Source organism: Petromyzon marinus, chromosome 1 (assembly GCF_048934315.1).
Source record: "Petromyzon marinus isolate PM22_M1 ecotype Great Lakes invasive population chromosome 1, UKy_Petmar_22M1.pri1.0, whole genome shotgun sequence".
Taxonomy (NCBI): Eukaryota; Metazoa; Chordata; class Hyperoartia; order Petromyzontiformes; family Petromyzontidae; genus Petromyzon; species Petromyzon marinus.
The window spans coordinates 25,481,974-25,494,438 of record NC_133667.1 but is presented as its reverse complement, the minus strand read 5'-3'; the positions used below and the strand labels follow the sequence as shown (position 1 = coordinate 25,494,438).

Below are 12,465 nucleotides of genomic sequence, written 5' to 3'. Positions count from 1 at the left end.
AAAGTGTTTTAATCAATGCGTATTGCTGTGTCAGACGGATCACAGGACGTTCACAAAAGAGAACGGAAACGAAAGGTCCACGCTTCAATTGCAGCGAGAGAAATAAAGAAGAACCACGTAGATCAGAGAACAAATGCAAGTTTAAGACATCGTCCCGACTGTTAAGAAAAAAATCAAGTGTGCTTGGGCAGGCAGGACACGTTGCTTGAGGGGACGATGGTCGGTGGTCGAAACGAACATGACGCCCCCGATAGTGCATCCACCGTGTAGACAGAGCGATGCAATGAGCTCGTGTGTAGAAGCCACATGGATTGTTGCACCAAAGACCGTGGTAGAACGACTGCTTTTGGAGGCCTTAATACGTCAGTGGATAGATCATTGCTGGTGATAATGCTGAGCATAACTTAACCCAATTGTGCATAGTTTTAGTGAAAATTACAATTGCTTCCATCAATCCACAGAGTGGAAGGGAAGAGAAGAGGATTTGGGGTTGGATGGAGTGGGATGCTCAATGGCCCTTAGCTGTGTGGCCCTTGACGCCTCTGGCCTATACAGCTCGGATCTGGTTTTTAATTAGCATGGAAACAAACCGCTGTGGGTAATTTCTGGAACAGCCCTGGACAGCCTGTGTCCGATTTCTAATTGTCATGGAAGTGTATAGTTTCTGTACTGCCTCCTACAGATGCCGACCTGTAACCTTGCAGACTAGGAGTCTCATTGGACAAAGTGATCTGTGTGTGATCCATCAATCCCAACTCAGGAGCACTGCCATTAAAAGAGTGTTCTACAAATACTTGAGACATTTCAGTTCCACTTGTAAACACACACACACACATCCACACAAAGACCATGATCCTCTGCAAGTAATGCCTTATAGACTTTTGGGGAAGGTATTGTTAGCCAGCATGGTATAGAAGGGAATGGTGTGGCTAGCACACCTAGGTCAAATCAAATAAGGCTGAATTGACCGAGGAAACCCAGGAATGGATCATATACCATGTCTTATCCTGGGTTGTGAATCCAACAAATATTGTTGGGGCGTTAGTGCAGTACCCAATTAACTCACACGTGCATACACATACCTATGAACACACATTCAGGTTCATGAGAAATAAGAGAGTTTTACTGTCACTGAGAATAGAAGATATGTCTGAACTTTTCAGCTGAGTCGTCTTCAGGAAATATATTTCCTTGTCATTGAGTTGCTACTCATTTAAGTTCACTGGAGCAGCAACTTAATATCTTACGCACGCGTGCGCGCATACACCCACACACATGTATACATACATTGATGCGTATATAAATAATTGCCACGTTTATTAGTGTGTGTGTGCCAATCTACATTCTGTCTCTATCAGTGTTCACGTGCGATCAGGTGATTAGCCATGTCAATATACAGCAGCGTTGGCCAATCCATGGATCGCAATCCATAGGTGGATCACAAATTATTTTTTGTGTGGATTTCAGGACAAATGAGAAACAAACACTTAACATAAGCACACGGCAATGTTCATCACGGCTGATGGCGAATACAAATCCTCGCTTTAAGGATTCATACGTATAAAACTAAAAACCTTCCACCAATAAATGGCGCTATTACTTTGTCTATAGCATGTTACAGGGGCCAACCATCCCGTTGTTGGTGATAGCTTTGCCGTGGATCGCAAAATCCCCTGAGATCCCCCAACATGGATCACAGTGCTTAGTGTAATGGCCACCGCCGATATTATACAGGGGATACAACCCAAAATAAATATAGAATTTCTGGTACAGATATACACCCCACGTTGTATGTTCTGGGCTGTTCAGCATACTGTTTGAAGTTTCAGGAAGTTAAAAAAATGGTGACATAAAAAACATTGTCAGTCAAAGCGCTCCGATGATGTCACTGCGTTAACATATTAAAATTTATGGGAGCGATTTCACATTTATGTCATGAGTGTTATAACACACTTCATCCTACCTTTAAAATATCCCTTTTTTAATAATTTTACAAAATTTCAAACTCATATCAGACAGCCCAGAACACACAGCCGAGGTGTGTGTCTACAATATAAGTGCTTATCAGATTTTTGGGTTGCATATTTCCTTGACCTGATAATAACAATATTCACATACACAATTTTATTTGAGCGATACTGATGGAACTGTAATTGCAATCTCAATTCATCTTTAACTCCCGGCGCGATTGTCAGCATTTGTGGTGGTCATGTGCATGTGTTCATGGTCCCCGGTGTCTTCTGTCCACATCCCCCGTGCTTGTTGATGCCAACGCGACCCCCAGCAGCCACCGCCCCCTCAATTATTGACTGTCGTTTTTGGGGGCTCGTCCGGGACACTTGAGAGTCAGCCTCCCCCAGTGATGGCCGAGACACTTTGAGCCGTAGCTTGTGAGGCAGCGCACTGCGAGGGGTTTCTGGCCAGGGACGACTTGAGGGTGCGTCGTCCGCTCTGTCCATCACAAACCCATGGGGGTGATTGTCATCTCCATTGCAGTCTTGTGAGGTCATGGAGTCAGACCAGGGAAGATCTTCGTCGTTGTGTCCGTATTTTGCCCCGCCAGAGTGTTTTTCCCCGTGATTGTTTGATTCTGTGCTCCAGCGTCTTTCCCCAGGCGAGTTTTCTTCTAAATTCCATTTTCTCTCTTTGTGGGTGTCAGCCATCTCAGCACAGCGTCTGATGTTTGGTTCATCCACCGACCAGTTGTAGAACCTTTCTGCGCATTTGTCTGTCTTTTCAATCCACGCTCTTTGTCCCCGTACACCTCCGAGCCCGTTTAAAATCACACTTGTCCATATCTCTTGGCTGATGTCCTCCGTCTCTCCTCCCACAGATTTCTTGTCTCCATCTGCTAGAGAAATAATAAAATCAGTCAAACGTTAAAGTATGGGAAGTTGACCAGGTGGCTAAGGGGGCGAACACCATGTCAGAACACTGTCATTAACTGCTGAAATCCTGGATTTGAGTCTGTGGGTTTCATCCACATGTAATTAAGTTGAATATTTCACACTAAGTGAGTTAAAGGTCTGTGACTGCACAAAACAAGCCATAATTAAATATAGAAAAAATAGAATTCAGATTAAGAGGTGACATTTATAGAGTATATAGAATAAGGGTGCCTATAGAATGGAAAATAGACCCATGGAGGTAGAAGTCATCTCCCGTAGCTGCTCTCTAACACAGCAATCCACGCTTACTTTGAGAGTTTTGAATGGCAATTTTTTCATCTCACAACACATTACACCAATTGGAAGAAAATCTTGAAAAATCACCAAACAAATTAAGTCAAAGTGTTGCCATGCTGAAATGAGTATAAACATTGAATTATTGCAGATGAGATGCTAAATCATATCTTATGTTATGTTAAAGCAGTTTTAACGTCATTTCAAAACACAAATGGGCAAAGCACTTCACGTGCAGGTACTGGGTGGATTTTTCCATCACGGGACTGTGAATGATGGTGATGTCTCGGGGAGGCCGTCATCCATAAGTGGATAGATTATGGATGATGTTGACGATGATGATGATTACGATGATGATTGATGCTGTTTCAGCGGGAAATGCTCACCATGCTCCTCCCAGCGTCCTCGTTTGGCCTCCGGAGTGGAGCTGCCCTGGCATGCGCCCTCGATGGCACGGGTGGTGGGTGACCCCTCCCCACCCCCCCCGAGACCTCCGACCTCTGGGGACTGACGATCGCCTGTCCACGGATTCCATCGCCGGACCCTGTCGTATAAGCGGGCGGCGTCCTCTTGTTTGTTGCGGTGCTGGTTTTTGTCATATGGGTGGTGCTGTTGGTCATGGCTGTTGTCTTGTTGGTGGTCGTAAGGGTAGTGCTGCGGCATGGACGGATGGACAGGCGTAGGGCTCTTGACGTCCTCCCCGTGCAAAAGGCCACAGCGGAGTCGAAGTGAAATGAGCTCCGTCTGGAGAGGGAGAGAGAGAGCAAAGAGAGTATTCACATTACTGCGTAGGTTTTTCGCGGCTTGTGCTGTACAGCGCCACATGCCGTGGGCTCACAGCACATGGAGCCAAACATTGCACATCATGCCAAACGAAGCAAAGTACAAACTGAAAACACATCAGAGAGCTAAGAGAGAGAGAGAGAGGTTAAACATGTGAAGGCGATTTTCACAGATGCAATCCCGATTGAACTAGAAATCAATTCAGTCTGCTCACTACCCTCAGCGTGTCGCACAGTTTTTTTTCAGTTTATTTATTTTGGTATAGCCCTGTGAGCCATTCGGCTCTTGAATCGGGTGCAACCACAACAAACAAAAAAACAAAAACACGAACAAGAAAAACATCTTAAAGTGACTGTGACTGTGCAAACAGAAATCCATGAAAAAAACAGCAAAAATATTCCTGAAAAAAGAACCGTACACAAACGCTGTGTGCAAAAAAATCCCAGTCTAACTCCGTACTACAACAAAACAAACATGTCCAAACCAAAATACGTTTTCGAAATCACCAAAAATAAAGCCATAATTGCAACGTAACAGTGATCACAGGGACTGTGACCGAATTTTTACAATGCACTACATAAATAACATGTAACACCAAATCCTAGAGCCATAGCTGGCTGCATGAGTACTCCACAACAACAGTAGCATCAGTCGGAGTATCAAATTTTTCAATGCACCTTTAAGATCAGCACGCTAAATCAAAATACAGATATTACTTTGCAGCGTCATCCGGAGCGAAACATTTTATTTTATTTTACGCCAATCAATAGCAGTGGCAGCTAGGGGTGTACAACTCCTCTAGAGCAGTTTTGAGAGAAGATCTCATTGGTAGCGATTTAAGTTGCAGTTTATTGGCAATAGCATTCCAGACCCTGGGGGCATCAATAGCAAAGGCCCTTCCTCCAGTTTTTGTACGGCAATAGGACACATCGTTTGCCAAGAGTGACATGTGCATTTGCGAAGGCCTATACAGGCAACGGGGGTGGTGCAGTGGTTACCACGCACGCACACTTGAGTACACGTATGATGCGTGCACGTGTCAGGACACAGGACGTATTGGTGCCTGATTGGTCGGCTTAACTTGTGGGTGGGGATTACGTGATGATGATGTGACACTGGTAGAAGTTCTATCCAGCACCACTGAGGATAAATTAGCGTTTCTAGAGACGACGGCTCATTGGTAACAAATATAATCAATAGGTATTACCCTTTTAACCTATTCCTATATTCCTATTCCTATATCTTGTTTCTGGCAAAGGAGGTCTCATAATGTAAATGCTCACCCCGAGCCCTCAATACTCTGATAGTGCGCTGTTTTTGAGTTGTACGCCTTTTGGCGTCTTCTGGTCCAACAGCAATGGAGACTAGGCTCTAAGAAAAGCTGTCTCGGGTGTGGACCAATCAAATTCAAGGACAGTGCATATTATTATCAGAGTTGTCTTTTTTGTTTGCATTTTGACTGCTTGTGTTGTGGTTATTGCAAACATGATGCCTTGAATAAAGGTGTCAGTTTTTGTGCCAGTTAAAAGGGTAAAACCTATTCCTAAATATAATCAACCATTATGTGATTTGCGACCCAGGTATTTGGTTATTTTGCAGGTATTGGACTATTAATTCTTGCCATAGTTTCATGTTGTCATGGTATGATGATGCTGTGTTGTAGTCATAAAATGCTGCCATGGTGCCATTAGCTCGTGAAGTCATGTTGTAATAGGGTCAGGGTCTCATGGACTTGTGGTCTTCATGTTAACATCGTGTCGTGGTTTCGTGGTCTCATGGTGTCATCGTGTCATGTTCCGCACTACCGATTAGCACGGTTGGCTATGTGAAAGAAATTCAACATGCACACGTACATGTTCTTGTGCTGCCGTGGCCTTATGGGCCCGTGCTGTAATGACCCCACGATGTCACGTGCTGCGGCGGACTGTACCGGTGCTGTGTCTCATCATGACGTGGCGGTGCTGTGGCACCATGGTGTGACGCTATCATGGTCTCATCATGTCCCTGTTACATCATTTATTGCGGCATAACGCTGCCGTGTGGCCTTGTGCCGCCAGTTTCCGTGGTGTCGTGATCTCGTGACGTCATGTGTTGTGGCGTGACGCCGGTGTGACGCCGGTGTGACAAGGCTGCTGTGCGGTGTGGCATGGCGGCACGCACCTTGAGCCGTGCGTTCTCGTCGAGGAGGCCGAGCACGCGCGTCTCCAGCACGAGGTCGTTGAGTCTCCGCTTCTCGCGCGACCGCTTGGCCGCCTCGTTGTTCTTCCTGCGCTTGTCCCAGTACGACGCGTCCTTCTTCTCCGACGGGGTGAACTCGCGCTTGCGCCGCCCGGAGGCAGACAAAGACAATGATCCCTGCGACCCCTGGGACTCCTCAGAGGCCTGGGAAACCAAGGGTGCCAGTAGAACTGCATCGTCAGGTTCCTCGTTGCTGCAGAAGACCTGAGTACTTGTGGCCTGGGCTATATGGGGAGTCTCCGATATCGCGGAGACCTGTTGAACACGGGTCCTCTGGGAGACCACAATCTGAGGTTTCTTTTGGTCGGAGAACCGAGACGCTGCGGCCTCTGATTCGTGAGCACTTTGTGAAACTTGGAGCTCCCCAAGGTCCTGGGATTCCAGCGAGCCCATGGACTTCTGGGAATTCTGGGAGAGCTTTAGGACCTTGGACCCTGGAGACGAGTGGGAATCGTCGAGGTTGTGAGGCACCTCTGGGAATTGGGAGACGTGGGTTGGATAGACCTGTGAGTCTTGGGAGACTTTTGGTAACTTTCCTTCACGGGGACATCTTGAGATGCACGATTCCTGACGGACCTGAGATTGCCTCGAGAATGGTGGTTCCTGGGATACTTTTGGGACCCTGGAGAGCACTGAGACCTGAAAACCCTGAGTCACCTGTAGAGTCTCACTTGCTTGGGAAACCTGAGAGTCTTGTGGGTACTGAGTGTCCTCTGGGACCTGGAAATCTGGGTAAACACGTGTTCCCTGAGCTCCCCTGAGTTCGCCGTAGTCGTGGCTTTGGCTTTGTTGTAGCCGTGTGTTCTGAGAAACCTGAGAATCTATGGAACCTGAGTGAACTTCACGTCCATGGGAAATCCGGCGCAGGGGTTCCATGGAGAACTGACCATGGGAGGCTCTTGAATCATGGGAGTCACGGGAGACCTGGGATTCTACAGAGACGTGATTTGAGTCCCGCAGATCCTGCTGCTGCTGCTGATTGTGATGTTCCTGCCGATGCTGTTCAGTCTCCTGACTCTGCTGCTGCTGCTGCTGTGGAGACTCTTGATTCTGCTGTTGCTGATGTTGATGATTGAGCTGTTGTATCTGCTGTTGCTCTTCATGATTCTGCTGTTGCTGCTTTTGATGCTTAAACCACTTTTGCTGCCGTTCCTCTTGACGTTTTGGAATGTTCTGAAGCTTTTCCTGCTGCAGTTCCTCTTGCCGACTGTCCAGCCTCAGCCCTTCACGAGTGTTTTGCTGATACTGTTGATTCTGCTCTTGCAACTGTTGCTGTTCCTTAAGCTCTAGATTCTGCTCGTGAAACTCCCGATGCTGCTGCTGTTGATGAATCAGCTGTTGTTGATGCTGTTTGTTCTGCTGCTGTTCTTCTGGATTGTTCTGTTTCCGTTTCCGAGCGTTCTGCTGTTCTCCTGCTGTCTCTGCTGCTCTCTGCTGCTTTTGCTGGTGCTCATAGTTCTGCTGCCACTGTTCACGATGTGTCAGCTGCTGTTCTTGCTGCTGTTGCTCGTGTTGCTGCACCTGAAGGTGTTGATTATGCTGCTGTTTGTCTTGGTGATTTTCTTGCTGCTGCTGTTGTTGATTCTGCTGTCGACGTTGTTGCTGTTGCCACTTCAGCTGCTTCTGCTGTTGAGATTGCTGCTTGTGATTCTGCTGTTGTTTTTGCTGCTGCTGCTGTTGTTGTTCATGATCAGGGTTCCGGGATTGTTGATGCGTTTGTTTCTGTTGCTGCTGCTGTTGCTGCTGTTGATGCTGCTGTTGTTTCTGTTGCTGCTGTTGATGCGGCTGTTGCTGCTGCTGTTGTTGCTGATGCTGTTGTTGGTGATGTTGCTGCTGCTGTTGCTGCTGTTGATGCTGCTGTTGTTGCTGATGCTGTTGTTGGTGATGCTGCTGCTGTTGCTGCTGTTGATGCTGCTGTTGTTGCTGCTGTTGTTGCTGTTGCTGCTGGTGGTGCTGCTGTTGTTGCTGTTGCTGCTGTTCTTGATAGTTGTGGTTCCGGGATTGTTGATGTTGATTCTTCTGCTGCTGGTGTTGTGATTGCTGTTGTTGGTCGGGGATCCAGGATTGTTGAATTTGCAGCTGCTGCTGCTGTTGCTGCTTTTTCTGCCATAGATGCTCTTTATGCTGCTGATCTTGACACATCAGCCCTTTCTGCTGCTGCTGCTCTTGCTTTCGCCACTGCTTCATATTTTTCTGCTGTTGCTGTGGCTGCTGCTGCTGCGGCAGACAAAGACACGGACACACAGAGACAGACACACAACAATGAGGCAACTTTCAGACGAAGGCACTTAATCATTTCAGCAATCAACGGCGTATGGTCATGATACGCTGCGGCGAATATAGGGAAATCATCATCAGCAGCAGCATCACAATTCCTCTCTCTCTCTTTCGCATGGGAGGAGGGAAAAGCAACAGTTGTGAAACACTTCAAGGGTGAATGCTATTTTCTTTGTCCAACCAATCCACGGAGGCGGCAGTGGACGCTGTGTGGATCATAGCGACATCGTCAGGATGCCGCAGTCGCTGGTTTGGACTTCACCACGGTCGCAAGTCCAGAGATTATTTAATCTTCCACTTGTGGAAGCTGTACGCGCCCATCTCCAACGTTGCGTTCGAGCGCGCTTTAGCAAGGCATGTGCTGAACTTCTTTTGCACTTCACATAGGCAACCGTGCGAATCGGAGGTCCAGAGTTAGGGGAGAAGCCCGGTGCTTCCACAGTCGGGTCCTTAACGGGGAGTTTATTCCAGCCTCTGCACTCGCCCCAGGATTCCGTCCACCGAGTGTCTCTGAGTGTGAGCACCGATGTCTTTAGTTTCGGCTGCTACAGCGCATTTGCGATGAGGAAACGGGGACTTCATTTCTCAACGAATTTGTGCCGGGCCACGGGTAGACTGGAGTCGGCACGTGACCCGTAGCCACTGCCGTAGCAACAGGTATACTGGATGTGGTGCGGAAATATTTGTCGGGTCACTGACCCATACGGACCTGAATGAAATTTTGCAACTGTGTTCACTTGGTACAAGAGCGGCCTGGGATTATGGATTTCTGTATAGCTAAAATGAAGAAAGCGTTTATTTTAAAGTGTCTGTTTTACACAGAGCCCACTGAGTCTTGGTTGGTCATGTGACCTTTTTTGAACGGGAAGCTGTCCTCCCGGTTGCTCACTTTAGGAGCCAGTGATCAGAATTGACCAGATTTGGGCATAATATATCTGTCACTATTAAAGCAGTGGTGTGGGGACCATTGCTGGTCATTTAAAAGGGGCTCACTCAATCTCCCTACAAAAACACTGAAAGTGAAAATACAATTTCCACAGATTTTTGTTGAGATTAAATCTCCCAATGTGTTTTGAACTCAGCTTAAGGTGTTTTGCAATTGGTTTATGGGATCGCTTAAGTTACGTAGAATAAATTGCAGCTGTCTGTTATACCACCACCACCAACGTTATCACAGTTATCACCAACACTACCCAACATCCCAACCACTGCTACCACTGCTACCACCAACAATAGCAAAGGCACCACTCATCTAAGGCTGAGTGGACCTAGGCGAGGCCCAGGACCGGTTGATATAATCAGTCTCTGGCAATGGTGGCCATAGAGCGGAAATCTAACTCGGGTCGCCAGGTTCGCAGCGCAGCGCGCTAACCGCTACACCGCTACACCGTCAACATAACGGGCAACGTTGCGACGAGACTGTGCTTCTGCACTGCCGTAGGGCGAATCCACGATCGCAGTCTGGCAATCGCGTATCGCAACCGCCATTCACCACCGGGTTGTTCATGAGATCATCCGAGTGATTGATTGCCAGCCTGTATCACTTTAGAGGCCACGTGAAGTGTCGAAGGCTCGCCCGTGGGAGGTCACGTGACGGACCCAGGTATGTGTTGGTTTAATTGAGATGCCTGTCAGATGTGCCTGCCTGCTGCACTCTCCCCTCCAACTTCGCAACCTTGCTTTTGTGTATTCATTCGTCTGACGCTCTGCTTCGCTGTCTCCTCGTGCTTGCTGAAAGGACAGCTTCTGCCAACTGCCCGTTCGCGCGTTTGCCTTACGAGCCCTCCTCCACTGACATTACCGGCGCGATGTCAATCGGGTGGCTTTGTTTTGTTTGGTGGAAAACGCAAAAGTGGCCGATAGTTCCCACCGAAAGTGTCCGCGTTGCCAGTGAGACGTGAATAACATCCGCTGTAGAGTAAAACTAAGCTGCACAATCGTCACGTCGGGTTAGAGCGGTAATTTTTTTTTTAAAGCCTCATTACGCATTGGGTTTCCACGGTGAACCGAACCCAGACATCTTTCTCAGTCAGCTAGTCCGACCAAAATCGCGCAGTTTGACTGTGTACAGTTCCAACACAATGCCGGCACCAGATCTCATTCCTGGCACACGAACACAGATGCCAATTCCCAGACACTGGGTTAAAAAAAACCCCAGACAGGTGGCAACCTTATTTATGCACCATTTAGCGACCTCGGTGTTGTGAGATTGGAAGAATGCCACCACGACAGTGTTGGAAATGCAACAACAAAACATTGACTGTCAGCATGTAATTCTGATTGTGAATTGATTGTTTATTTTCATGATCTAATTTCTCCTGCGGCTATTCCTTTCCGCCAGTTCGAGTGAGCCCTCAGTTCGCAATCAGAAGGTTGCAAGTTCAACATTCTCGTCGTTGGTTGGTTTTGTCTGTCATCCTTGCAGGGGTTTGATTTTTAAAAAATGGGTACAAATTATTGGGAGGTTAACAGTGGCCATAAACTATCCGCCAGTGAAGCTCCTTTGTGCTGGGAAACATTTTATATCGCGTGATAGGACGCGACCACATTCCCACATCACATAGCCACTTCACAAGAGCCTAACCGCTGATGACATCCGCACACCACGGGCTATGCGGCGCAACGGAGCGTACACACACGCACATACATCGACATGAAGTGACACACGGACACTCATCTGTAACACAGAAATATGTTGTCTCGCCATCCAGACGCTAGAGCAAGTGCTGTTAGCAAGCTCCTATTAAGACCAGCACGGCGCACGTGAAGGAGCAGTGTGGTCAGAGCTACGTCGACCGCAATGGTGTCCCCGTTTCTGCTGATTTCACACCCCACAGGGGAACTCTTTCAATGACGAAAGGACCTGACAAAGGCGGGTTCCAGATACCGCTTGCAACTGGTACCACCGGTGGCCATGCAGGAGGGAATCGCACCCAAATGTCTGAAATCTAACCGCAGCGGGTGAACCGCCGTGCCGCCACTGCTCTCCGCAAAGACACAATTATTTCCCCACATAGCATTTAGCAGAACTGTTGGGGCTGTAATGCCACTCTCTAAATATAAATTAGATTAGACACAGAGACTCGCACATTTCACTACACAGACACACGCCTAGACACTTGCATACACGGCGACACATTCACACGCCCACCAACAGACCACCATCACGCACACCTGCAAATAGATACACCCACACCACACACGAAGACAGACTCACACCGCACACAACATACACACGGACCCGCAGACACACAAACCAATGGGCGCACATCGACTTACCTCTCCGGAGTGTCCCATCTGTTAGTGAGCCTGCTCTTAGTCGCTCTCGCCGTGGCGCTAACCCTTTATAGGAGGGTCCTGGTGGGTGGTGGGGTGTGTGGGTGGGGGTGCAGGGTGTGTGTGTGTACGTGGATCTATATACAGGGTGGGTGTGCAGTGCGTGTGTGTGTGGGCTTATATTCAGTACTTATAAGAGGGCGGGGGTCTACTACGTGTGTGGATGCAGTGTGTGGGCGTCAAGTGCAGTGGTTAGCGCGCTGCACTCAGAGCCCAGCCAACCGGGTTCGATTCCCGCTCACGGCCAACACCAGTGATGATTTTCAGAACCGGTCCTGGACCTCCCCTAGGTCGACTCAGCCTCAACTGAGTATCATCTGGTGCGGTGTGTAAGCATCATCCACTGGGTAGACAAAGGCGGTCGGGCGTGCTTCTGGCTATACTACCCTGTTTCGGCCTTCATAGGTGCTCGCAAATCGCACTTGCCCCCAACATTTTCTTAAGGCTATACGGGGGATATTTGTCTTGTTAATTTTCGTAGTAGTATTCTATGTGCGTGGGTGGGCAGTGTGCCGTTGTATGTGTTCGTTGAGAGTGTTTACCTATAGTGTGTGCATTGTGTCTGCAGAGTATGTGTATATTGTTCCACTGATGCGTGCACTGCACTACAACCCTGGTCAAACGAGTCGAATTGTCGGCAATGGATCTA

At 48.1% G+C, this 12,465-nt stretch overlaps 1 protein-coding gene across 3 annotated transcripts; it reads right to left on the bottom strand.

Annotated features, from left to right (window-relative positions):
- Positions 1 to 1,101: 1,101 nt before the first annotated feature.
- LOC116941744 (uncharacterized) lies at positions 1,102 to 11,883 on the bottom strand. Of its 3 annotated transcripts, none has more exons than XM_076066105.1 (4): positions 11,760 to 11,883; positions 6,126 to 8,420; positions 3,569 to 3,926; positions 1,102 to 2,848 (listed from the first exon to the last, which is right to left on the bottom strand). In XM_076066105.1, the coding sequence occupies exons 1-4, from the start codon at positions 11,775 to 11,777 to the stop codon at positions 2,208 to 2,210; spliced, it is 3,312 nt and encodes a 1,103-aa protein (XP_075922220.1). In that variant the 5' UTR covers positions 11,778 to 11,883; the 3' UTR covers positions 1,102 to 2,207. The 3 variants fall into 3 exon arrangements, with proteins under 3 accessions (XP_075922220.1, XP_075922211.1, XP_075922213.1); XM_076066096.1 differs by having other exon boundaries at positions 1,102 to 2,851; positions 11,760 to 11,882; XM_076066098.1 differs by having other exon boundaries at positions 1,102 to 2,851; positions 6,126 to 8,417; positions 11,760 to 11,882.
- Positions 11,884 to 12,465: the final 582 nt, after the last annotated feature.

Coding starts and splice junctions, on each gene's coding strand:
- LOC116941744 (XM_076066096.1), bottom strand. Junction 3,927..6,125: donor ACGAGAACGCACGGCTCAAG/GTGCGTGCCGCC, acceptor CTCCCTCTCCAG/ACGGAGCTCATTTCACTTCG. Junction 2,852..3,568: donor AGGACGCTGGGAGGAGCATG/GTGAGCATTTCC, acceptor TTATTTCTCTAG/CAGATGGAGACAAGAAATCT.